The sequence below is a fragment of the Macrobrachium rosenbergii genome, chromosome 56, assembly GCF_040412425.1.
Source record: "Macrobrachium rosenbergii isolate ZJJX-2024 chromosome 56, ASM4041242v1, whole genome shotgun sequence".
In the NCBI taxonomy this organism is placed as follows: domain Eukaryota; kingdom Metazoa; phylum Arthropoda; class Malacostraca; order Decapoda; family Palaemonidae; genus Macrobrachium; species Macrobrachium rosenbergii.
The window spans coordinates 71,705,022-71,731,002 of record NC_089796.1 but is presented as its reverse complement, the minus strand read 5'-3'; the positions used below and the strand labels follow the sequence as shown (position 1 = coordinate 71,731,002).

At 37.9% G+C, this 25,981-nt stretch overlaps 1 protein-coding gene across 1 annotated transcript in view; it reads right to left on the bottom strand.

The window, feature by feature from the left end:
• LOC136836048 (uncharacterized) overlaps positions 1-12,452 on the bottom strand; it is a 456,830-nt gene extending 444,378 nt beyond the window's left edge. The window contains exon 1 of the mRNA XM_067099936.1: positions 11,622-12,452. Coding sequence (XP_066956037.1) covers positions 11,622-12,173 — 552 coding nt within the window. The 5' untranslated portion in view covers positions 12,174-12,452. The remainder of the gene's footprint in view (positions 1-11,621) is intronic.
• Positions 12,453-25,981: the final 13,529 nt, after the last annotated feature.

Genomic DNA, 25,981 nt, shown 5'->3' with positions numbered 1-25,981 from the left:
TAAGATCGCAAGACAGGTCAAATTTAACCTCTCACTGACCTATCGGGTGTGGGTATGAATCCTCTGACCTCCGGCCAAATGAAATGGCCCACGGGCCTCTTTTGCAAGAGTCTGAATGTTAAGTGTTGCCAGACAGATAGATAGAATATAGAATTTAGGCCAAAGGCCAAGCGCTGGAACCTATGGTCATTCAGCGCTGAAACGGAAATTGACAGTAAGGACTAAATGGTGTAACAGGAGGAAAACCTATGAATTAACTGTTAGGGGTGGGTGGATAGTAAGACAGAAGGATGAATACGGACGGAGTTGCAGTAAAAGGAATGAAAGGCGTTGCAGCTCAGGGCCGAAGGGACGCTGCAAAGAACCTTAAGTAATGCCTACAGTGCACCGCGTGAGGTGCACTGACGTCACTATCCCCCCTGCGGGTAGTGTTGCCAAATAAGATCTAATATTAGGGTGGGAAGAATTGAATACTCCCTGAAACACTATTTGGAGAGTCTACAACACTCCAACAAGCCCTTTCAACCAGAAACTCCCTGCAGTCTGGCAACAACAGACGCTGATTTCTGCTCCATAGTAAAACTAATTAACCAAATACATTCAAAATGTTAGTGCAATACTTGTAAATCCTTCTTACCAGGGCTTTCGTGTCCCGTAGCACTGCTAAGCATTGACGAGATAATAGTCCTGACTTAAAACAATTTGTTATGAAATCACCTATATGAGAACACTGAGCCAAGACTGAAGATATTCACGAGCCTCCATTCTTCACAGTCAGTCTGTAACTTTCGACACGAATCCGGAGCAGTCTGAAAGGAGTGCAGCTAATTTATTTTTTCCAATTTTTAGTTTACTGTAAAAGAAAACTATTGTGCCGGCTTTGTCTGTCCGTCCGCACGTCTTTCTGGTCCCACTTTTTCTGCCCTCCCGGATCTTCCGCTACTGGAGCTGAAGGGCTGCAAGTGGTATGTTGATTATCCACCCGCAATCATCAAACATATCAAATTTGCAGCCTCTGAGACTCAATAGTTTTATCTTATTTAAGGTTAAAGTTAGCCATATTCGTCCTTCTGGAAACGATATAGGATAGGCCACCACCAGGTAGTGGTTAAAGATTTATGGGCCGCGGCTCGTACAGTTTTATACCTAGAACACCGAGAGATAGATTTATTTTCGGTGGCCTTGATTATACACTGTAGCGACTGTACAGAAAACTCCATTTCGCCGAAGAAACTTCGGCGCATTTTTTCCGTTTTTTATTCTTGAAATAACTATTTATGATGTTCTTGCGTTACGTAGCGGGGCTCCTTACCTTGTTTATTAAATTCAACTTCAAAAGTCTTCTAGACTGCGGGTATCCTTATGTGCACTATTTCTTCCCTTTACTAAGATGACTTTCACAGTACGGATGTTATGTGCAGAAAGTGGGTGTTCCTTACACAGAGGGCCACCATGGTCACCACAGGGTTAGCTAATAGTTCAGAGAAAGTGATTTGAATTTTGTCTTGACGGACTGATGCCTGACTTGCTTTCTCTGACGTTGTAGGTTCAACAGCAGGCTGGGATGTTAGTGCAAACTGAATTATAAGGTGAAAATCTATAATTTTCCTTCTGAATCATCTCATTTTAGGCTTTTGTCCTTATTCACTTCAATGCATTTATTTTCCAATGTCTTCGGAGTTAATCCAATTTAATTCAATTGTAATTTTATCGAACAGATACTTCTCTAAGTAAAGTTGACATTCAGTAGGTTTGGCACCTTGAAAATTCGTAGCTAACTATATAAAACATTGTTCTAAAAGTGACAAATTAGAAATATATTACATAATATTGCCACTGTAGATTAATGAGACACCAAAAAGACAGCCAAAAAATATGTTCAGTAAAGGAAAGAACGCTACAGCGTATAATCAAGGCCACCGAAAATAGATCTATCTTTCGGTAGTCTCAGTATAATAATGTATGAGCCGCGGCCCATGAAACTTTAACCACTACCCGGTGGTGGCCTATCCTATATCGTTGCCAGAAGCACGATTATGGCTAACTTTAACCTTCAATAAAATAAAAACTACTGAGGCTAGAGGACTGCAATTTCGTAAGTTTGATGATTGTAGGGTGGATGATCAAAATACCATTTTTGCAGCTTTCTAGCCTCAGTAGTTTTTGAGATCTGAGGGCGGACATAAAAAGTGCGGACGGAAAAAAAGTGCGGACAACAAATCGCGGACGGACAGACAAAGCCGACACAATGGTTTTCTTTTACATAAAAATAAAATATGGGAAAAATAGATTATCTGTACTCCTTTCAAACCTAATGAATTGGCAGAATAACGTAAAAGACCTTACATAAAATTAAAGTACAGTTTTCCTTATCATGAACTCATAATTCTTTTTAATTCTATCGCTATTCAATGATATGCTCCCTTCACAAAAGAAAGTTTTTTTTTTATATGCGAGTATAAAAGAACGTATGATAAAGCTGCTCCAGTTTTTTTTTTTTTTTTTTTGTCATTTCCTGATTCTCCAGCATTAAATGACTAGAAATAGGTTTCAGTTTCGAAAAGTCACACAAGTGAATCGTGTCTTGTGCAATTGTCAGTTGGTGAAGATTGTTCTGCTGTAACTGAGGGAAAATTAAACCTGTTGACGTTGCTGTGTCTTAATCATACAACAAATGACCAGAGAGAGAGAGAGAGAGAGAGAGAGAGAGAGAGAGAGTAATGCCGATGGAAACTATGACACAAAGATGAATATATAAAAGTAACAACAAACTTGCTTTGGAAATAACTATATGCGTGCAAACTCAGAGAGAGAGAGAGAGAGAGAGAGAGAGAGAGAGAGAGAGAGAAAAAACAAAAAATTAATATAAAAAAGAAAAACTTGCACTGAAAATACTGCAGCTTGTATGCATACAAGCTGAGAGGGAGCATATTGCAAGCAAGATTTATACACGAGGAGCAGCGCTGAACGATTCCCATTTCTACAGGAAGAACACATTCAAGCTGTTAGCTCCTCCACAACCAAGCAACGACAGGTGGTACTAAATGAATTAACACTTCCTCGGCGACGTCCAATCAGTGATTCACGCTGCGCACTTTCCGGAGACCGTGCAAATCTCATGCTCACGCCACCACACTTCCAGGTATTATAGAGACACACGGAACCAAGTAAAAAATGCGCCGAAGTTTCTCCAGCGCAAGCGAGTTTTCTGTCAAGATTATGATCAAAGCCACCGGATATAGATCTATCTTTCGGTGGTCTCGGTACAATGCTGTATGAGCAGCGGTCCATGAATCTTCAACCACGGCCCGGTGGTGGCATGACCTCTATCGTTACCAGATGCACGATTATGGCTAAATTTAACCTTAACCTACTGATGTTTAGAAGGCTGCAATTTGGTATGTTTTATGACTGGAGGGTGGATGATCAGCATACCAGTTTGCAGTCCTCTATCCCCAGTAGTTTTTAAGATCTGAGAGCGGACGAAAAAGTGCGGACGGACAGACAAAACCGGCACAATAGTTTTCTTTTCAGAAAACTAAAACACATTACATCTCATCTGGCATTCTTCCATTATGATGTAGACATGAAAACATGAATGACATAGAATCCCTATTAAACAATTTACAAGAATTCCTGGCAAAGGCGTAGAATCAATGTGGCCAGGAATTATCAACATTTTTGACGTAAGGTTTTCCGCGTAAATAATTTTTCCCTTCAATGCGTTCCTTAGATGATCAAAATTTTGGTGCAATTCTTAGGTTGTTAGGGAGGCATAGAGAGAAGACTCTATAGATGCTATTCAAGGCAAAATATTGTACACAAAACAGCTTGTATCATCTAGACTCATCGATGGTGAGTGCTAGGTTTACCATACAAACAACCAATCAGAAATGACGCATAATGTTACTGACAGTCCAATGACCTTAGGTCAGACTTGACTGCTGCATATAAGAAAATGTTCACCTGCTGATATTTTACCAATGGCTGTGCCTTTATCTCAGAAACTGATGCATACAGTAAAAATAATAATAAGAAGAAGAATATTATTATTATTATTATTATTATTATTATTATTATTATTATTATTATTATTATTATTATTATTATTATTAATAATATTATTATTATTATATAATTCAGAAGATGAACCCTATTCATATGGAACAAGCCCATGGGGGCCATTGAGTTGAAATTCAAGCTTCTAAAGAATACGGTGTTCATTTGCAAGTACAGAAGGTAACAGGAAATACAGAAAGAAGAGATCAGTTAATAGAAAAGAAAAATAAATTAGCAAATTATTAAACAAATAGATAAAAATGTACGTAAATTATTATAACACAAGGAGAATTGTTTCAGTGCATCAGCATTTGAACTTTTGAAGTTCCACTTGCACAACGTCCTCAAGAATAATAATACACAATAATAATAATAATAATAATAATAATAATAATAATTATGATGCGGAATAAGGGTATAAAACCACAATGGCGTAAGTGTAAATATATATTGAGGTAATATACAATCAGGTTTAGGGGAGGAGAGCTCGTCAACTTGGTAGAAAAAAATAGCAATGCCATTTGCTTCTGACACCACTGTGGAATGCCCTAATTTTAGACTCATATTATGAGATATTTATGAATAATAATTGGGTCATTCATAAAAATAAATGGAGGAAAGGAAACTTCCGAAGCCCAGTTCATTCTCATCTCAGGTTTAATCTGCAGGTTCTATAACAATTTGCCAGTCCGACACAATGACCCGCTTGTATCTTGGGCTGTGACTGACATGTCAGTCCGACACAAATCTATTCTATACTGCAGTGACAAACTAGAGACACTGCTGTGACTGACATGTCAGTCCGACACAAAACTGAGACACTGCTGTGACTGAGAGACACTGCTGTGACTGACATGTCAGGCCGACACAAACCTGAGACACTGCTGTGACTGACATGTCAGTCCGACACAAAACTGAGACACTGCTGTGATTGACATGTCAGTCCGACACAAAACTGAGATATTACTGTGACTGACATGTCAGTCCGACACAAAACCGAGATATTGCTCTGGGTGACATGTCAGTCTGACACAAAACTGAGACACTGCTGTGACTGACATGTCAGTCCGACACAAAACCGAGATATTGCTGTGGGTGACATGTCAGTCCGACACAAAACTGAGACACTGCTTTGACTGACATGTCAGTCCGACACAAAACTGAGATATTGCTGTGACTGACATGTCAGTCCGACACAAAACTGAGACAGTGCTGTGACTGACATGTCAGTCCGACACAAAACTGAGATACTGATGTGACTGACAGACAGATTCGTGAAAATAATTATGTGAATGAAAAAAAAAATAGTTTCCGTCGCATTAATTAGGATCAACTACTGTATTTTTTCATTCAAACACCAAAATTCAACAATAATGACAATGACTGATCAAGTGGCAATTAACAGCCGTATCAAATAAAAACAACTAAAAAATGCCTAGAAGTTTCTTCCTGCCAATGAGTTTTCTGTACAAATCACATGGCGTAAAAATCAAGGCCACTGAAAATAGATATACTTTGGGTGGCCTTGTGGCAAGCCTGCATGAGCCGCGACCCAAGAAACTTTGGCCCCGGTGATGGTTGCCTGGCTATATTGTTGCTGCGACACAATCAAGGGGGCTAACCTTAATCTCAATAAAATCAAAACTACTGAGCCTACAGGGCAGTAATTTGGTATGTTTGATGATTGGAGGGTGGAAGATCAACATAGCAATTTGCACCCCTCTGGCCTCTGTGGTTTTTAAGATCTGAGGACGGACAGAAAAAGTGCGGACAGACAAAAATGCAGACAGAAAAAAGTGTGGACAGAAAAATGCGGAGAGACAAAAATGCGGACAGAAAAAAGTGTGGACAGAAAAATGCGGAGAGACAAAAATGCGGACAGAAAAAATTGTGGACAGAAAAAGTGCGGAGAGAAAAATGCGGACGCGCAGACAGAGCCGGCACAATAGTTTTCTTTTCAGAAAACTGAAAAGCTCAGTTTTCCAGTTTTTAGTTTTCTGTAAGAGAAAATTATTGAGATGGCTATTTGTCTGTCTGCCGCACTTTTTCCGTCCGTCCTCAGATCTTAAAAATCACTAAGGCTAGATGGCTGCAAGTTGGGATGTTGATCATCCATCCTCCAGTCATCAAACATACCAAATTGCAGCCCTCTAGCCTCAGTAGTTTTTATTTTATTTAAGGTTAAAGTTAGCCATGATCGTGCGTCTGGCACCGCTATTGGTGCCAACAACACAGGCCACCACCGGGCCGTGGCTGACAGTTTCATGGGCCGCAGCTGAGAGTTTCATAGGCTGTGGGTGAGTTTCATACAGCATTATACGCTGTACAGAAAACTTGATTGCGCCAAAGAAACTTCGGCGCATTTACTACTTGTTTTATCTTCAATCGGCAGAAAAATGATCAACACTAACATTACATGATTTTAAACAATTAAATTCCACTCAGTTCCTTTATTTTCATCTCACAAAAAATTGACATGACGAACTGGCGTCTATAACTTGTACCGGATTAGCGACTTGTCTTTCGGTCATCCGTTTAAATAAATTCTATATTTTCAATTCAATCCTAACTCTCGTGACAGAAACAATGTCGGAAATTATTCATATAGATTCCATCATGAATTAATTATATATATTTACATTGCACCCATTCCACGTCACTTCAATTTCAATCACTGCAATTTTTTTTCAGTAACAAAATACTGACCTGCCACTTGCAATGCGTAACACTGATTTGAGTAAATCTCTTCTCACATTTGAATTATACACATATCGGTCACTTCTTTCTCAGTCTACGCATGTCTTTAAGCCCAACAAAAATGTGACATGACATAAGAGGAATTCCTTCTTAAATTTAAATCATACACATATCAGTCACTTCAATTCCAGTCAACGCATATCTTGAAGCCCAACAAAAATGTGACGTGAATTATACACATATCAGTCACTTCTTTCTCAGTCTACGCATATCTTAAAGCCCAACAAAAATGTGACATGACATAAGAGGGAATGAGTTCCTCTTAAATTTAAATTATACACATATCAGTCACTTCAGTTCCAGTCAACTCATATCTTAAAGCCCCACAAAAATGTGACGTGAATTATACACATATCAGTCACTTCATTTTTAGTCAACGCAAATCTTTAGGCCCAATAAAAATGTGACATGACCTAAGAAGAAGTCCCTTTTTAAATCTAAATTATACAAATTTCAGTCACTTCAGTTTCAGTCAACGCACATTTATAAAAGCAGTGCCTGAGCCTGACAGTGATTCATTCAGAACTCCTACGGACGGAAATCGTAACAAAAACATATAATTCAGTACGACGCCCGAAGGAAAAAAAATTTGTTGTGATAACACACAAGAGGTCAACAGTCCCAAGTTCGCTGACCAATGGTGGGGGTCGTGAATTTCCATTACCTTAATTACACGAAGTTCTGAAAAGAGGAGCTTGGAGGTATGCAGAGTTCCTCGACCGATATCGAGAGGGCAAAGAGATTATGTATAATATTGGGGGATTTTTGAGTCTCTCTCTCTCTCCTCTCTCTCTCTCTCTCTCTCTCTCTCTCTCTCTCTTTGTGTGTGTGTGTGATCTCTCATTTGGCATTATATATACAATAATATCATTTAAATACATTATATACAATAATATATATATATATATATATATATATATATATATATATATATATATATATATATATTCTATACTGTATAGCCAGCATTAACCTGGTTCCAGCAGCGTCAATCTAACGTCATACAAACCAATCAAAGGAAAATTTTTACATGAAATAAGGACGAGAAACACAGGTAATACCACGCTTTTACACCATGCGTCATCTCAGCCAGTCAAATCATGCCATTTTTTTAAGCGTTGAGTAAATTTGAGGTTAGTCTTTAGATGTAATATGATTTTAGAATTTTTTTTTTTTTTTGTAATGTTGACTCATGGATGTTTTTTTTATTACTTTATCCTGCATTACACCACATATGACTGACACTTTCGTGGAAAAAATTATATATAAAGATATATATATATATATATATATATATATATATATATATATATATATATATATATATATATATATATAATATACATATACACACAAATATATATACTTATATATATATACATATATATACTGTACATACAGTTTATATACATATATGAACATTCTCAAGTGTGGCTTATTATTGATGACCCTTCCAGCTTATGACGCTTGGATTTTACCGCTATTTCATACTTTGTTATACAGTATGATCTACGGCTAAGGGTACCAAATAATACTGCCTGTGCATAGAAATGTCGCAGTTGATGTGACTAAATACAATATATATATATATATATATATATATATATATATATATATATATATATATATATAAGTATATATATATATATACAATATATATCTATATCTATATCTATCTATCTATTTTATATATATATATATATATATATATATATATATATATATATATATATATATATATATATATATATATATATATATACTGTACATGTGCATAGTGACCGCCACTGGACTTCAGGTGACACTTTCAGGTAAATATTCACTCGGCGATCTGTAAGGGACTCATGGGAATCGTAACCACATCACTTTTTATAAACACTTGAAACCGGATGGTAACAGCCGGAGCCATCACCACCCGTCGCCAGACCCTTAGAAGGGAAAAACCCTAATAGCTGAAAGTATTTAGAAACTTTAACGTTTCTAGTTTAAATAATCACTTTTTGTTACAGAGTAACCGTAGGAGTTGTTGTTCAGTACATAAAGATACTTATGCAAATCAAGCTCTTGATGGTCTATGCACTATACAAATACAAACAGACGTATTATAGGGATAAGCCATTTATTAATCCATCTATGATATCTGGGGTAGTATGGACTGATTCTTAAGTGGCTTTCGTAATACTAGTAACGAATTAATTACGTCAAAGTCTGACTCCCAGTGAAATGCCCTTACACAATTCGTATATATGTCTCTTCCGTTCTTGTCATTTGCCTTTACGTTGCAAACCTAATAAATTTGAAGTGATAGATAAAAAACGGAGTAGAGCTTCGCAACCTTTCCCTTCTATTCAGAATCAAACGAAAATTGTATCATTGTGTTTGATGTAACCAGTGTGACTTCGGTTCATGTAAGATACAAAATACAATTATTATCATTATTCAGAAGATATACTCATATTCATATGCACAGAACAAGCCTACAGGGCCATTAACTTGAAAATCAAGCGTCCAAAGAAGACGGTGTTCATTTGAATGGAGTTTAAGAAGATAATAGGTTATACAGAAAGAAGAGATCGCTTATTAAAAAAGAAAAAAATAAAATTAATAAACGAATAATAAAATACATAAAAATACAAATAAATTATTAAAATACAATGTGAATTGTTTTAGGGTAGTAATGCACTGCATATTCGCTTGAACCTTTGATGTTCCAATAACACAACATCCTCAGGGAGACAGTTCCACAGTCCAATGGTACAAAACTCCTTCAGGGTCAAAGTACACGAACACATGACAGGACGCTCAATGATGGAAGGAATCGGACACTGCCGAAGTGTCTTGTCTTTTATTACTCTTACTGATCACACGTTCAGTTATCTGGGAAGCTAGCATACGTATTTTACAGTGTACATAATACACCCGCAAAAAGAACGGTATACTCTCTCCAGGTGCATTTACTAGTTATATACGATTTCTTTTAACTATAAAAAATTTTAAATGTGTACAAATATCCATGTATAGCTAGATAGACAGATAGACAGACATATAATACCTAAATACATTTCTCTCTCTCTCTCTCTTTAATTTATGTATATGTTTATCTACTTGGAGAGAGAGAGAGAGAGAGAGAGAGAGAGAGAGAGAGAGAGAGAGAGAAGGTAAACAAAACCAATATACAAATATACAGGCAAACATGTACACTACTCCCATGATGTACAGAGCAAAGAGACTCCGACTAGAATTACACAACGCTTTCATTCACGGCAATTATGTGAAAGCGGTTAAGGCGTTAGGAACCCGCCCCTCTTCCTCCCCCCTGGTCATTAAGAATCAGTTTATGTGGACAGCAGAAAGTGAAGGGCATCCTCTCATATGACCTGACAGCGCGAGAACACACGACCTTGCACGCCTACGCGAAGGGGAAGGGGGTTGGGGAGAATGAGTAGAGGAGGGGAGGGGATGCTTATGTAATACGCACCAGGTCTCAGTTTAAAAAATGTTTGTGAGGGGAGAGGAATGACATCATGGGAACTGGGGTGACAGCAGTTGTTACCGCACTTCTCTCTCTCTCTCTCTCTCTCTCTCTCTCTCTCTCTCTCTCTCTCTCTCTCTCTCTCTTGCAAGGAATGTACATTACTGAAGTTACTGCTATTCGTAATGATAAAATAGTCCATTCGTTATCATGCCAATGATTGAATAATCGAAGACGGTACAGACCAGGTCCTTGTACAAAAACATACAGGATAGATCACTTCGGTGGGAATTAATAATAATAATAATAATAATAATAATAATAATAATAATAATAATAATAATAATAATAATAATAATAATAATAATAAGTTTAAACAACTTGAGAGAACGCATGATTTCGTCATCGTCAAATCAGAAATGGTTATTTGTCGAATTACAAACCAAATCTGGGAGTTAAGTCAAGTCAGTCATAACCTCCAGTTAGACTTTATTTGCAAGAACTAGGATAAGCAATCCCTTCCCCCTCCCCTTGCCCCAACCGAAACAAAAAAAAGGGCCCTTCTTCCTTGCTCAAAACAACACACATAAAATCTTTTAGTAATATAATAAACAGACGAGGCCAAAAGCATCTTCCTTGTGGTAGGAAATGAAAAACCTAAGGCCACACTACTCTTCCCCTACCAGACCTTCTGGGTATAATAATTATCATCATCCCTTTCAGGGAGAAAAAAAAAAAAACAAATAGGGAATTGCTTTCGTTTAACTCGAGCCACGAAACTTCTCCTTTTAATGAGACATATATTATACCTGTTCAGTCTTTATCCATACAATAAAAACGCAGAATTATTGTGATATTAAACCCATTAATTCCTATGTCTATTAGATTTAGCTTATAGTATCTAATCAGGTGACCTAAGGAAAATACTTGCGTAAATTGGTAATAGTAAAATAATGTATGTTCATACAGCCAACACTAAAATAGTGTGGGTTGATTATGCACAGAAATACTGTGTCTCTGCCAAAGAATAGAGTGTAAAACGAAAAGAGCACTGCCACTCATTTCCTCATTTTTTCATTTAAACTCGTCCAAAATACTATAAATCTACTAAGCGATTTAAGTGAATTACAGAACAACCATTTAATGCACACATTTTTGAATGGGAATGGAGGCTTCATTTTTTAATTTACTCTTTAGCAAGACATTGCAGACTACGCGCTCTTGCGGAATGTGCTAGTGTCGAATTATAGATATGGCATGGCACAGGGTAATGTCAAATAAGAAAATTTGCCTTAGGCTGAACAAACTGTGAGAAAGGGCTGCCTCCACTTACCTTTTCTTTCTTGCCCTTTTTGCTCCCTGCCTCTTCGAGTTTCTTCCCCTTCCCTTCCACCTTCTCGCCCTTGGGAACCTCCTTCTTCTCGTCCGGGGGCTGCTGCTGTTCGATGATGGTCTTAATCTCGTCGTTCTCCAAGACCATGAGGGCGCACGCCCTATAGAGGAACTCGTAGAGGGCACTGTCAGGGCATATGTCCTGCCTCTCTCCCTCTCCGAGCTCGTCCTCGCTGCCCGAGCTCTGGTATCCTCCGGCGGCCACGAGGTCCTCGTGGCTCTCGAAGCTGCTGGTGGAAGCCTCCAGCATGACGCTGCCGCCGGAGGGCCCCGGTGGGCAGTCGAGGCGAAGCGTGACGTCATCGGGAGTGAGGCATCCGGTGACGTTACGGTTCTTCGAGCATTCGTTCGTTCCCATCTTGGCGGCGTCGCTGTTCTTCAGGCGGTCGTTGGCTCCCAACTTCGGAGACTCTGGTTTGACCTGTCCCTCATCGGAGGACTTCACTTTATAACTGGATCTTAAGCTACGTCGCAAAGATTTGCGAAGAGACATATTTAAACCTCGTTGACTTTGATTTGGGCAAGTTGTCACAGGCACACTTTTTTTTCAATCTTTTTTTTTTTAACTATTCACTCTCAATTTCAAGAAACAATAATCTGACAGGCGTCGCAAGAAGGCAGAGATAGTCTACGGTACTGTCACTCAAGGTTTTTTTTTTTTATTAGTTACAAGAAGAGAATTGGTTGAAGATTCATTATAAAATATATCTATTTCAATGATCTTCTGGAAATAAGATGAGAGGGTCTTAAAAGTGAATTAACTACTTTTGGAGAAGAGGGCATTTTAACTATTCAAAACAGACGGCCGCCTAAGAAAGCCAAATGAAGGATATGACTTCTAAATGCTAGAAATAATGGTAGGTCATTTGTGTGTACAACATTCTCTACTTCCCCTTCCACCATTTTTCCCCAACACTGATTCCTTAGCCCTTTTTCTCCAACACACACCTTTACCATTTTCACCAACAAATACCTTTGATTTTTCTCCAACATACACCTTTACCATTTTCTCCAACACACCTTTAATTTTTTCTCCAACATACACCTTTACCATTTTCTCCAACACACACCTTTAATTTTTCTGCAACATACACCATTACCATTCTTTCCACCACACACATTAACCATTTCCTCCGACACAAACCTTTACCATTTTTCTCCAACACACCTTTAATTTTTCTCCAGCATACTTTACCATTTTCTCCAGCACACAATTTTACCATCTTCTCCAACACACACCTTTACCATGGTATGTACACCATCCTCTAACACCGCTCCACCACTTTTCCCGCCACTGATTACATAGTCATTTTTCTCCAACACACCTTAACCATTTTCTCCAACACCCCTTTCATTTTTCTCCAACACACTTTAATTTTTCTCCAACGCACTTTTAATTTTTCTCCAACACGCACTCACACCTTTAATTTTTATCAAACCCACACCTTTACCATTTTCTCCACCACACATATTTACCATTTTTGCCAACACACACACACATTTACCATTTTTGCCAACACACACTTTTACCATTTTCTCCAACACACACCTTTACCATTTTCTCCACCACACACATTTACCATTTTTGCCAACACACACCTTTACCATTTTCTCCAACACACACCTTTACCATTTTCCACAATACGCTACCATTTCTTCCTAATCATTTTCATTACGGCTATTCATCCAAGTGTGTCAACGATATAAAAAATAAAGAGATATAAATGTAAAATGGTCAACAAGTAAGACTAATGGCTTATTTATTTACCTACAAGAGTGCAATGATTGTCGTAAAACATGTAAAAAAAAAAAACATAAAATCTCCTTAGCGCCCTATTGAAACTGCGTAAAAACGGAAAGGTTATTGTTTTTATTTGTATTTACTTCTTAATGGCTGAAAATGATAGTTGAGCAGACTCGAAAAGGGAAATAAGAATTCCATTTAGTCGAAAGCTGTTCACGTCACTGTTCTGTTAAATAAGGAAAATAAATCATGGATGAACAAATGAGGTGACAGAAAGTCATAAATCTATGGCCTTTTGACCTACATGCCAAGAGTTCAGATTTTCTTTACCAGTGGAACTATTATCAGCATTAGAAACTAGATGGAGAATTCGACCCCAATAAGAAAATCATGAGAAACCAAAGGAATATACCGTATAAACATGAATGGTATGGCATGGAGAATTTACTAGAATTAATTTCATTCATGAGGTTGCATTACGGCGAGAACTTGCCAATCACTAAAAGCTGGTGTCCCCAAATGTCTATCTATTTTTGTTTTCGGCAAGGAATAAATGTCGTAATCTATTAATTTTCGTATGGGAAAAAGAGCAGTCCCATATGCTCATTCCGGCTCAGAAAGTAGGGCAAGCCCTTATGTTCCAGAGTGAGCGAGAAAGTTAAGGGAAAGGCAAAAGTAGGGGCAGAGCCATACGGCCAAACAGGTGAAAGTTGGGGAAAGTTCACACGTCCCTGACGAAGCGAAAGTGGGGGAAAACATATATTTTAGTGTCATAAAAAGAAAGTAGGGACAAGCCCATTTGCTTATACCAGAGGGGAAAGTAAGGGAAAACCAACATGCTCGCGTCGGTGGGCCGATGATGCAAATATCTTGAGTCTGTGTAGATTGGTTTTTGAAATAAATTGAACTTTCTCTTAATGAAATGAAAGTCTCAAGAAAAGATTTCTTACGTTATTTGACTCTTTTTATGGGAAGAACGCATGCAGCCATGCCAAAATGAGCAGGGGCAAAGCCCCTATTCTCATACTAGAGGGGAAACATTGGGAAAGCCCACAATCTCAGCGTGAAAGGGAAAGGTGAAAGTAGGGACTAGTCCCTTTGCTCATGCCGTGGGGAAAGTTGTGGCAAGCCCTTGTGTTCATGCTGGAATAGAAAGTAGGGGCAGTAATTCATTCTCACGAAGGGGGGGGGGATTACAATTGTTTTCACCAGAATGGAAAGTTAGAGCAAGACCACCCACTCAGGCAGGAGGTCAGGGAAAAGTAGGGGCAGGCAACATGTTCATTTCAGAGGAAAGTAGGGACTGAACTGTAAGCTCAAGCTAGCAGAGAGGGCAATACTAAGCTCACAACACTCTTGCTGGAATGGAAAGTAGGGGTAAGTGTGTATGTTTATACCAAAGGGGAAAGTTGGGGCAAGCCCACACACTCACGCCAGGGGTGGAGAGTAAAGACAAGCCCGCATGCTTTTACTAGGGAGGAAAGTTGAGGTAAATCCATAAGGCGATTCTTGGAGGGGAAAAGTCAGTTCAAGCCCACGAGCTCACTCTGAAATGGAGAGTTGAGCGGAGAGAAGAGACAAGCCTATCAATTCTCAAAAGCAGAGAAAGTTAAAGCTGTGCTCCCACGCCCACACTGGACGAGAGAGTGGCAAGCACAGACTCTCCTGCCGGAGTGGCTGGTGAGGGCCACAAGCCTTAATACTCGTACTGAAGGGGAGGGTAGAGGCAAGCCTATATGCTTACGATGGATGAGACTATAGGAGACAAGTCAAGCCCTCACAATCAGGATGAAGGGGGTATCAGCGGTAATCCCATAAGCTAATTCAAAGGAGAAAAGTAAGGGCGGGCCCATATACTCAAGTCTGAGGGGAAAATAAGCATAAACCCACATGTTCCCTTCCCTTGCCACTCGAGAACCTTCTTGCTCGGCAAACAAGAGCTGGCGACAGTTGGTTTGCTGGAATTGTCTTCATTTTCTACTTTAAATTACAAGGAAATGCGTTCATTAAAATTTTGCTTTTGAACTTGATTTGGTAATTACAATGTACAATTTAATTTATACCTGCATCCAAGCAGGGCATGCGGAACATTTTAAAGTTGTCTTATCAAATTCTTCTGTGAATTCTGTCCGACACCAGTTAATTAGACGAACCCAGATGATGGAATTTGACTTAATTCGAATCTCCTTTCATTCACTCTGTCGAATTCTTTCGTCTCATTGTAATAAATGCCGCGCGCACCAGGATTATAAGATCTGTTCTAAGTTTAAGCACTGATTCTCAGGATGAATTACAGGATCCAGTCATATTTTAAGTATACCATACATAATGCATACGCTCGACGTATACTCGAACATATTTACATACATATTTGCTTATGGCTTTACAAATATATATATATATATATATATATATATATATATATATATATATATATATATTACATACATACATATATACATGTATATATATTATATACTGTATATATATAATGTGTGTATGTATGTATTGTATGTTTTAATTAATTGCATGTAAATAGTTTGAGTATACACACAATACACACACACACACACACACACACACACACATATATACACACACACACATATATATATATATATATATATATATATATATATATATATATATATATATATATATATATATATATATATACATATCACGTACATCAAGCAGAAAAATCTGAGTGAAACATCATGGCAATGAATGAAAATCTCAAGAAAGTGTAAAAGCAAAACCAGTCAAAAAAGAAAGCTAAATATATGTTAATAAACTAATAATATACACACACATATATATATATATATATATATATATATATATATATATATATATATATATATCAAACAATTAATATGAAAAAGCCAGAAAGGTGAAGACAATGGTGCATGTTAGTGTAAAGAATGAGAGTTCTTAAGTACTGGGCCGTGCGGTAACGCGGTTCCCTAGCAAAAAGTGACAGACGACGCTTTCCGAAGCGAGTACCAAGCACTACTTCCTAGCCAGGGGTATCAAGGCTGAAATCGATGACGTAAAACAGTCAAACTTTTCATCTTCAAACGTCTGAAGACTTATTACTAACATTACGAAATCTATAATTACACAGAATATGGTAATACATACATACGCATACATTCAAGACATTACTAGTTTTTTAAAATTTAGATTTTATGGTGAGACAAAGATTAATCATGCTTCAAATCAATGTGTATAATTCAGTGTGAATATTCTCTCTCTCTCTCTCTCTCTCTCTCTCTCTCTCTCTCTCTCTCTCTCTCTCTCTCTCTCTCTCTCTCCATTCTTTACTATGGTGACGGAAATTCCAATTTCCGATTCCTTTCAAGCTATTGTTGATATCAAACACGTGTTGTATGACGGGTTACGGTAAACTGAACATTGTGCCGTATGGCTTTAACTGGTAATGGAATTCATTTTTCGTTAGACTATTAATTTTTCTAAATTCCATATTCATTATACCATAGTTTATGCTTATCATTATAAGCGTTATTTTAAAGTACCTTTCTTTACACAAATACACAGTGGCGTGAGTTTTAGCTAAAACAAAATAATTATGAAAGCAATGTATCTGATCAAGGAAATTTACACACTACAGTGAGCAGAACCTTCCAACTAGTCTAAATCGAATTCAAGCGTATTTCATAGCCATGTCATATTTTAAGTAATTAAATTAATTCGTAAGCTATCTTATACGCTTCAGTTACGTAGCTGTAGCATCACTAAAGAAATACAGTTTATTTATAGTTTGTTTTCTCTCTCTCTCTCTCTCTCTCTCTCTCTCTCTCTCTCTCTCTCTCTCTCTCTCGTTAGTGGTCGTTCCAATAGGGTATGTTAGTTGTAATGTTTGCGGGAATTACTGAAAAATCGAGTACGTTATTTGCAATATGTGAGGAAGTTATTGAAAAATCAGGTATGTTAGTTGCAATATATGAGGAAGCTATTGAAAAATCAGGTACGTTAGTTGTAATACATGAGGAAATTATTGGAAAATTCAGGCAGGTTAGCTGTAGCAATTGAGAAGTTATTGAAAAGTGAGGTACGTTAGCTGCATTGAATAAGACGCTATTGAAAAATCGGATACGTTAGTTGTACTATATGAGGAAGTTATTGAAAAATCTGGTACGTTGGTACCTGATTTTTCAGCAAACACTGAGTGTCTTTAGTCTGCCAGTCAGTTGTAGCTTGGGGCTTTTTGAATGGGTGCTTTTCAAGTTTTCTGTAAAAGAAAACTATTGTGCTGGTTTTTTTCTGTCCGTCCTCACTTTTTTCTGTCCGCCCTCAGATCTTAAAAACTAGTGAGGCTAGAGGGCTGCAAATAGGTATGTTGATCATCCACCCTCCAATCATCAAACATACCAAATTGCAGCCCTCTAGCCTCAGTAGTTTTTATTTTATTTAAGGTAAAGTAAGATATAATCGTGCTTCTGGCAATGATATAGGATAGGCCACCACCGGGCCGTGGTTAAAGTTTCAAGGGCCGTGGCTCATGCAGCATAATACCAAGACCACCAAAAGATAGATCCATTTTCGGTGGCCTTGATTATACTGTACGCTGTAGCGGCTGTACAAAAAATTCGATTGCGCCGAAGAAACTTCGGCGCATTTTCAACTTGTTCTAAATCTTAAACCCATCACAATATTACAATATCGAAAGAATTTTTCTCCCGTAAATCACATAAGGACATTAGAAAGGATGCTTATCAAGGGTCGATTGTTAAATACGAATGGACACTGATAAAACTCTGAAAACATTCACTTGATAACCCTCCGCCCACCCCCCCAAATGATTATCTTTTGTTGGGAATCCTTTTTGATTTCCAACAAAAGTTCATCATTTGGGTGAAATCATCTAAAGAATGACTTGACAGAGTTTCATCAGATTCCGCTCGTATGTCCTTGAGATCTTTTGTGAAGAAGCTAACAGACACGGGGAAAGCAATGACGTACATCTATCCACACAGCTGGTTTGCTAACCGCACTGGCGGAGGTTTGCAACCCCCAACCGCGTGCATGATTTTTAAGTAACTTATTTATTACAACAAAGGTGCAAATATATTGCAAATAATATGCCGGATATTTTTCAATAACGACCCATTTACTACAACTAACGTACCAGATTTTCTAAATAACTTCTCATTTACTACAACTAACGTCTCATTTACTACAATATGCCAGATACTTTTTCAATAACGTCTCATTTACTACAGAAGAACGTACCTGATTTTTCAATAACTTCCTCATATACTACAACTAACGTACCGAATTTTTCAATACCTTACTCATATATTACAATAACGTACCTAGTTTTTCTAAAACTTCTTATTTACTACCACTAACGTACCTAATTTTTCAATTGCTTCTCATATATTACAACTAACGTACCCGATTTTCTCAACAACTTCTCTTTTACTACAACTAATGTACTTTATTTTTCAGTAAGTTCCTCAAACATTACAAATAACATATTAACATACCCGATTTTTCAATAACGTCTCATTTACTGCAACCAGCGTACTTGATTTTTCAGTAAATTCCTCAAATATTACAACTAACGTTCCCAATTTTTCAATAACTTCTCATTTACTACAACTAACGTACTCGATTTTTCAGTAGCTTCCTCAAATGTTAGAACTAACATACCCAATTTTTCAGGAACTACCTCAAATATTACAACTGACGTACCCGATTATTCAATAACTTCTCATTTACCACAACTAACGTACTTTATATTTCAGTAAATTCTTCAAATATTACAACGAACGTACCCGATTTTTCAAAAACTTCTCGTGTACTACAACTAACGTACTCGATTTTTCAGTAACTACCTCAAATGTTAGAACTAACGTACCCGATTTTTCAGTAACTTCCTCAAACATTACAACTAACGTATCCGAGTTTTCAGTAACTTCTTCAAACATTACAATTAACGTACCCGATTTTTTTCAATAACATCCTCAAACATTACAACTAACGTACCCGATTTTTCAGTAACTTCTTCAAATATTACAACTGACGTACCCGATTTTTCGAAAACTTCTCATTTACTACAACTAACGTACCCGATGTTTCAATAACTTCCCATATACTACAACTAACGTATTTGATTATTCAGTAACTTCCTCAAATATTACAACTAACATACCCGACTGGAACGACCACTTAACTAGAGAGAGAGAGAGAGAGAGAGAGAGAGAGAGAGAGAGGCAATCGATGACACAAACCAACATAATAATCGAAAATGACGTATATATGACGTCAATGCATAACGACAAAACTGCCAAGTGAACAATGGGCCACGAGGGATGCAACCACCCAAGGAAATGATGATGAAAAAAATATAAAAAAATAAAAAAATTGAAAGGGGGGGAGGGGGGGGTGGAATGCCTTCGCCCACAAACAGGTACGAGCCTTCGTGAGATTGATTTTTCGTTCTTTTCTCTTATCAAATAATTAACAATATGATAACGGGACTTATTACCGTTATTTTTGAAAAGTACTGCTGGTAGTATCGTTTATCATTATTACTGGTAATAATTTATAGGTGCTACTACTGGTATGCTCTATTGTTACTACTATTATTATTACTATTACCGTTCCTGTGGTTGACCTTTTTATCAATGTCCATAGCGTATTAATGGTTATACAAAAGCCAGTGGAGAGAGGAGAGAGAGAGAGAGAGAGAGAGAGAGAGAGAGAGAGAGAGTGGCTCCGGGCTGGAGGACAACAAGTCTTTAATGTGGAAAGACTAAATGGATACAGGTTGCGTTCTGTTCTACAGAACGTATAGAACGGGAACCAAGTAACAACCGTAAACATGTTTCAATAGAATTACATTTGTAATGTAAAACGCCTTTAGGGCCATTTACAATAGTAGGGGGTCTGCTCACTATCATTTCCCCTCGTTTTTACTTTCTGACCCCCTCCCCCTCTTCCTCAGCAGGGCAAGTATATCTATTCTAATAAATACGTTGAAGAATAAGGTTTTCTAAATGTTTGAGAACTGGAGAAAATTATGTCTAAAACACAATTAAAACGAATTCTTTCGAAAGCACAACATGCAAAACTTTAAATTGAATATCATTTTTTTATTTTTATACAGAAGTTTGCGTGATCTCAATTAAACGAAAATGACTTGCTTAGTGTTAAATTAACACAGAATCTATTGTTTTTCCCGTCTCCACTTTTTTATGATCTCGGTAGCTGCAATGCCAGTTTACAGTATGAAAATCGATCAATAAATCTTGTTCAATCCAAGTCTCGCCTGAAAATTCTAATCACCTTAAACTGTAGATAAATAACCAATCTTCCTATTTGTATTCAGGCAAATGGGCGTTTAATCACGTGTCTGAATAGTTTGTGAGAAAATCAAGTAAAAGAAATGAATAAAATTCAGAATGCTTTCCTTGTTTTAAATAATTGCAAAAGCGTTTCAACTGAACAATGCATAGTCAGAGCTCCATCCAGTGTCATAAAAAAAAATTGAATGGTTATGAAAATAAAAATTGGCTTTGTCCGACGCTTTCAGCTTTGGAAAGGTCCATTTTTTCTGACCTTCTCTTTACTCTGTCTTTATCCAAGTGTCACTCTGAATATTCACATGAACAAAACAAATAAATAAGGTCAAGAAATAAATGCTTTTCGTAAGAATGTTTCCCTATCTTAGAATTTATCTAAAGAAAATGATGCCAAATTAAATACACAGCCAGCTTTTCCATCGTAAAACAAACACACGGAGGGGATCGCTTCCTAAAACTAAACGCACTGTAATCATAAAATCCATTTGAAGGTTCTGTTTGCGTTGTCGTAATTTTATTTGATAACACAAACCAAAAAGAGAGCTTGATATTAATCATTTTTAAATAGCGATCATCATCGGTAGCTGTTTAAAAAGACCTTACAATCTATTTTTAATCCAATATGAACACGCGAGAGAGAGAGAGAGAGAGAGAGAGAGAGAGAGAGAGAGAGAGAGAGAGAGAGAGAGAGAGAACTAATGGAAGATATCAAAAGAGTGTACAGTATATAACGATTTCAAAAGTATTTAATATTCACAATACACATTTTTTAGCTTTTCGTCTGAAATAATTGTGCACTAATTTTATACATGAATGCAAATCGGAATTTAGTCTATTTCAATAATACAAATGCTTTTTTACATTCAAACAAATATAAGTGAAGAAAAAGTCTGTTCCCACATGAATATGTAGTACGCAAGGTACAGCATATGTAGCCTACACGTAGCACAGTGTAATTGATGTTATTTTGATAATAATCATCGCGTTCCTGATTTCTGTAATCTTATGATTCTAGATATATTATTACACTATAGTAGGGTGGGTAAGTCAGCGTTGGAATAAAGACTATAGTTTGTGCTATGTATGCAAAGGACGGTTTTACTTGAGCAATGAGTTGCTTTGACTAATCTAAGGGCAGTTTCAAAAGAAAATTTGCGTACCGTAGATTATAATTTATTTTCTGAGGAACGATCTGAAAAAACACTTGCAAGGAGTACAACAGGCTTTGATAAGTATGGACTGAACGACTCAGGACGAGGAATGACTATTTCCGTCTCACATGGAAATGATCTCAGGAAACAGGTGTATCTTAGCGTTCGCTTCGTCACTTCCTTTAGAAATCTCTCCGTCCGTATGACGTCAACTTCGATCCGAAACTGCATGGTTATGACAAAATTGGTCGCGTAGATCACTGTAATTGGTTCAAGCGTCACAGACCGTTGGAAAACCTGTCATGTTCAGTGACACAGAGTTTTATCACCTCGACGGTTCAGTCAGCATTCATGACTTATGACACGCGGCTACTGAAACTTTGGACTGAGGAGGGTCACGTGCAACATTGCCAAAATTCGGTAGTGTGGGAAGGTCTTTCGCTGCAAGATACGGTAACTGGTCCACGCTTTTCCACTGACACTTGTAACTGGTGAATCATACCTTAATCTGTTAATAAAATGAACTTCCTCATGTCTCACATTTCATTATAATTCGAGAGTTAATTTGGTGGCTATCCAGATTTCTAGACATGACTCCTTTGGATTATTTCTTAAAGACTTTTAGAATAATCCTTTTAAGCAAATAGATCAAAGCAATATAGTCTTAAGGACTGTGATGTGGGAAGGGTTACATGTGTTTTGATGAATACCTGCTCTGACGTCTTTGTCAAGGAATAAATTTAATTTCGCAATTAACTCTGCGTATGCAATTTTATTTTCCGTTTTTAGTGTTTTAAGAACGAGAGTTTTCACCACTTTGTATGTTTATGTATGTGTATATATATGTATATGTATGTATGTATGCATGTATGTATATATTATAAAAAAAAAAAAATATATATATATATATATATATATATATATATATATATATATACATATATATATATATATACATATATATATATTAATTATGAAACTTCAAGATTCAAGACAGATTCAATAATTATCAATTTCTAGTTGCTGTTGTGCATAGATTATATATAAATAAACATATTAATTATATAGCCCTATGTTTTATACAGTCAAAAGGAAGAATCTGACACTATTTCATAATCCTTTTGTCACAGTATCCTTAAACGAAAAATAAATCTTAACCATCTCAAAATTTGATTTTTCATATACTACATATATGAAAAGTCAAATATGAAACAACTGAAATTTAATAATACAGCGCTGGCTCAAGTAATTAAAAAAATTTCATTTTAAACTAAATGTTCAATTAACACTAATTCCCTTGTTCATTAAAATTCTTATGTTTTAAATTTAAGCTTTTACGGGTTTCTGTTTTTATTGCCAAGCTGAATATTTTTGTTTTATAATTAAATTCTAAACAGCACAATTGCATACAGAAAGTGTTTGTCAATCATTTTTCATTGCGCGTTCAGCGCTTCTACTAAAATCCACTAAAGTTATTAGATGCCAAAGTTGTCCACTGCTGACAGATGAAGGATTCGACACCAGAACTGCGATGAAAGCGTTCAAAATCAACTGCTATTGTGACTTCGAAAGTTTGGTGAAAGTTGCACCAACAAAATTTCCCTAAGGAGGTCCTAAGTCCTATATTCTAATCACGACAGCTGGAAAGACATCCTCACGAGAGGAAGACACCTGAGGCGCGTGAGTGTATGCCCGTGTGTCTGTGTGTGAAAGACGTCACCGAAGACAATTCACGCTTTGTGGCCACAGAACTCTCGCTAAGCACCGATTATCCGGAAAAATAATCTCCCAGCGCGCATGCGCGTCGAGTAATTGACCTCATCTCGTCTTACCAGAGCGCGCACACTACCCGAGGAAGGGAAACCGAGTTGCAAAGTGATTTGGGAATAATAAATTGAGTTAATATGAGTCCGTAGTTCACCACTTCAACACAAGTACCTCACTGGGTGGTTGAAGACCTCTCAACACAACTCTCATCTTTACCCCTCCACCCCGTCCCCCCCAACACCCCCTCCCCAATTCTCCACACCACAGCAGGGGAGTGAGAGGGGAGTGAGAGTTGGGATGGGGGTAGGGAGATCCAGGGAAATGGAAAGGGGTTTCGGGAGGGATGCCCAGCAGGACCAGCAGGTGAGGTGTAGCAGTTAAAGGAGCAGGTGTGTATCGTCACTACCCTATCATAATCATCATCATCGTCGTCGTCGTCGGAAAAAGCAGCAGCTAACAGCAGCAGAGGCCGCCGAAGGGAAAAGCGGCCGAAGAAGAAGAAGAAGAAGAAGAAGAAGAAGAAGAAGAAGAAGAAGAAGAAGAAGAAGGAGCAGTTAGCAGGTGAGACCTAATGGTAACCGCCCATGAAATCGATACTTCCAATAGAGCCAGAGAGAGAGAGAGAGAGAGAGAGAGAGAGAGAGAGAGAGAGAGAGAGAGAGAGAATGTCATTTCCCTGACACAAGATTCTCACAGCAAATTATAACTTGCTGCTGTTACGTTGCTGCACTGCTGCAGCTGCTGCTGCTGAAGGCGGATGGGCGAGTACCACCACGAAGGCGAAACCAATGGTGCCAATGTGTGTGTGGGGGGGGTTGGATCACAATCCCCGGTGACCCCGCGGGCGGAGGGGGTGGGGGCTTCTTCTCCGTGGCCCTCGTCAGGTGTACCCAGCGCAAGGGCCTGACGTCGCCAGCGGGCCCAGGTAAGGGGAACCATATGGAGAAATGAATGCAGGGGGTGCGGGAGAGGAGAGGAAATGTGATGGGAAGAAAGAAGGGGAGTGGAGACGACCCAGGGGACTCAAATGGGTAGGGGGAGGAACGCCAGAGGGGCGTTGGGAGACGAGGAAAGGGAAGGGGAAGAGGAGGGGAGGAGGAGTATTTGGGAAGGGGCAGTAGGACTAACAGAGAATTCAGAAAAAAAATTCAAGATAATGTTTTTCCCCTTCTTTGGGAAATGGAATCAAAGTAAGCGAAGAATTCGATTAAGCTATGGATGACGTTTTGATACCTGAAATCCACAAAGAGAGAGAGAGAGAGAGAGAGAGAGAGAGAGAGAGAGAGAGAGAGAGAGTCATTTTACATAATTTTCAGCTTTAAACTTAAAGTCACTGGAGTCATTCCACTTGAAATCACTATAATATTCGCTGAAAAAAAAACCTACCGCTGAAGCTTTTCTCTATATCAGAGAACTCGGGAAAGGAGCATAAAAAACCGTTGTCTGCTCCGCATTATCAAACATAATTTAAGAAACTCTCTGTCTGTCTGTGCGTCTCTCTCTCTCTCTCTCTCTCTCTCTCTCTCTGGAAAATCATTATCAGGGCAAGCAGAGTCAAGCAAAAGTAACCAAGTCAGGAGATTTTTACCCATTATGCTTGAGCGAACTTCGAAATAATATCAAAACTATTCACACTGAAATGACTTTGTTATCGGAGAGTGCCATACGGGAGTAAACAAGGGACAGGAAAGCGACCGCGAAAAAAGAATGGGAATAATGAAGAAAAGGAATAACGATCCGGGTTCAATTGTCTTGACAATTGAGTCTCCGTGATTCCTTTTAATTTAAAATATTTTAGTGAATTTTCATCTTCATTTTTCTTTTGTAGTTTTGTGGATAATATTTTTTATCAAGAGCTACCAATACCACATTTGCATTTTATTAATTTTATTTCGATAATATACTTTCTATTATCACTTCCGACAGTGTAATTGGACGAAAGCAATATTTTCACCTAAACCCGAGAGAGAGAGAGAGAGAGAGAGAGAGAGAGAGAGAGAGAGAGAGAGAGAGAGAGAGAGATGTGTATGTGTGCGTGTTTGTGTTTCCTCATTTCCTTTCTCATCTAAACGCTGTGCCCTCTTCTCCCCCCAACCCCCAACCCAAGTTCCCCCAATTACAAATAAATCAATAATGGGAACGGGCGATTTAAGCAGCCGAAACGGGTAATTCAATCCCAATAAATCCGGGATTTATGCGCGCATTTATTTGCACGGAGGGGACGACAGCCTTTTTATTTTCAAAAACATAGGGGGTGACACTCGCAAATACATTTCCGATCACACAGAGAGAGAGAGAGAGAGAG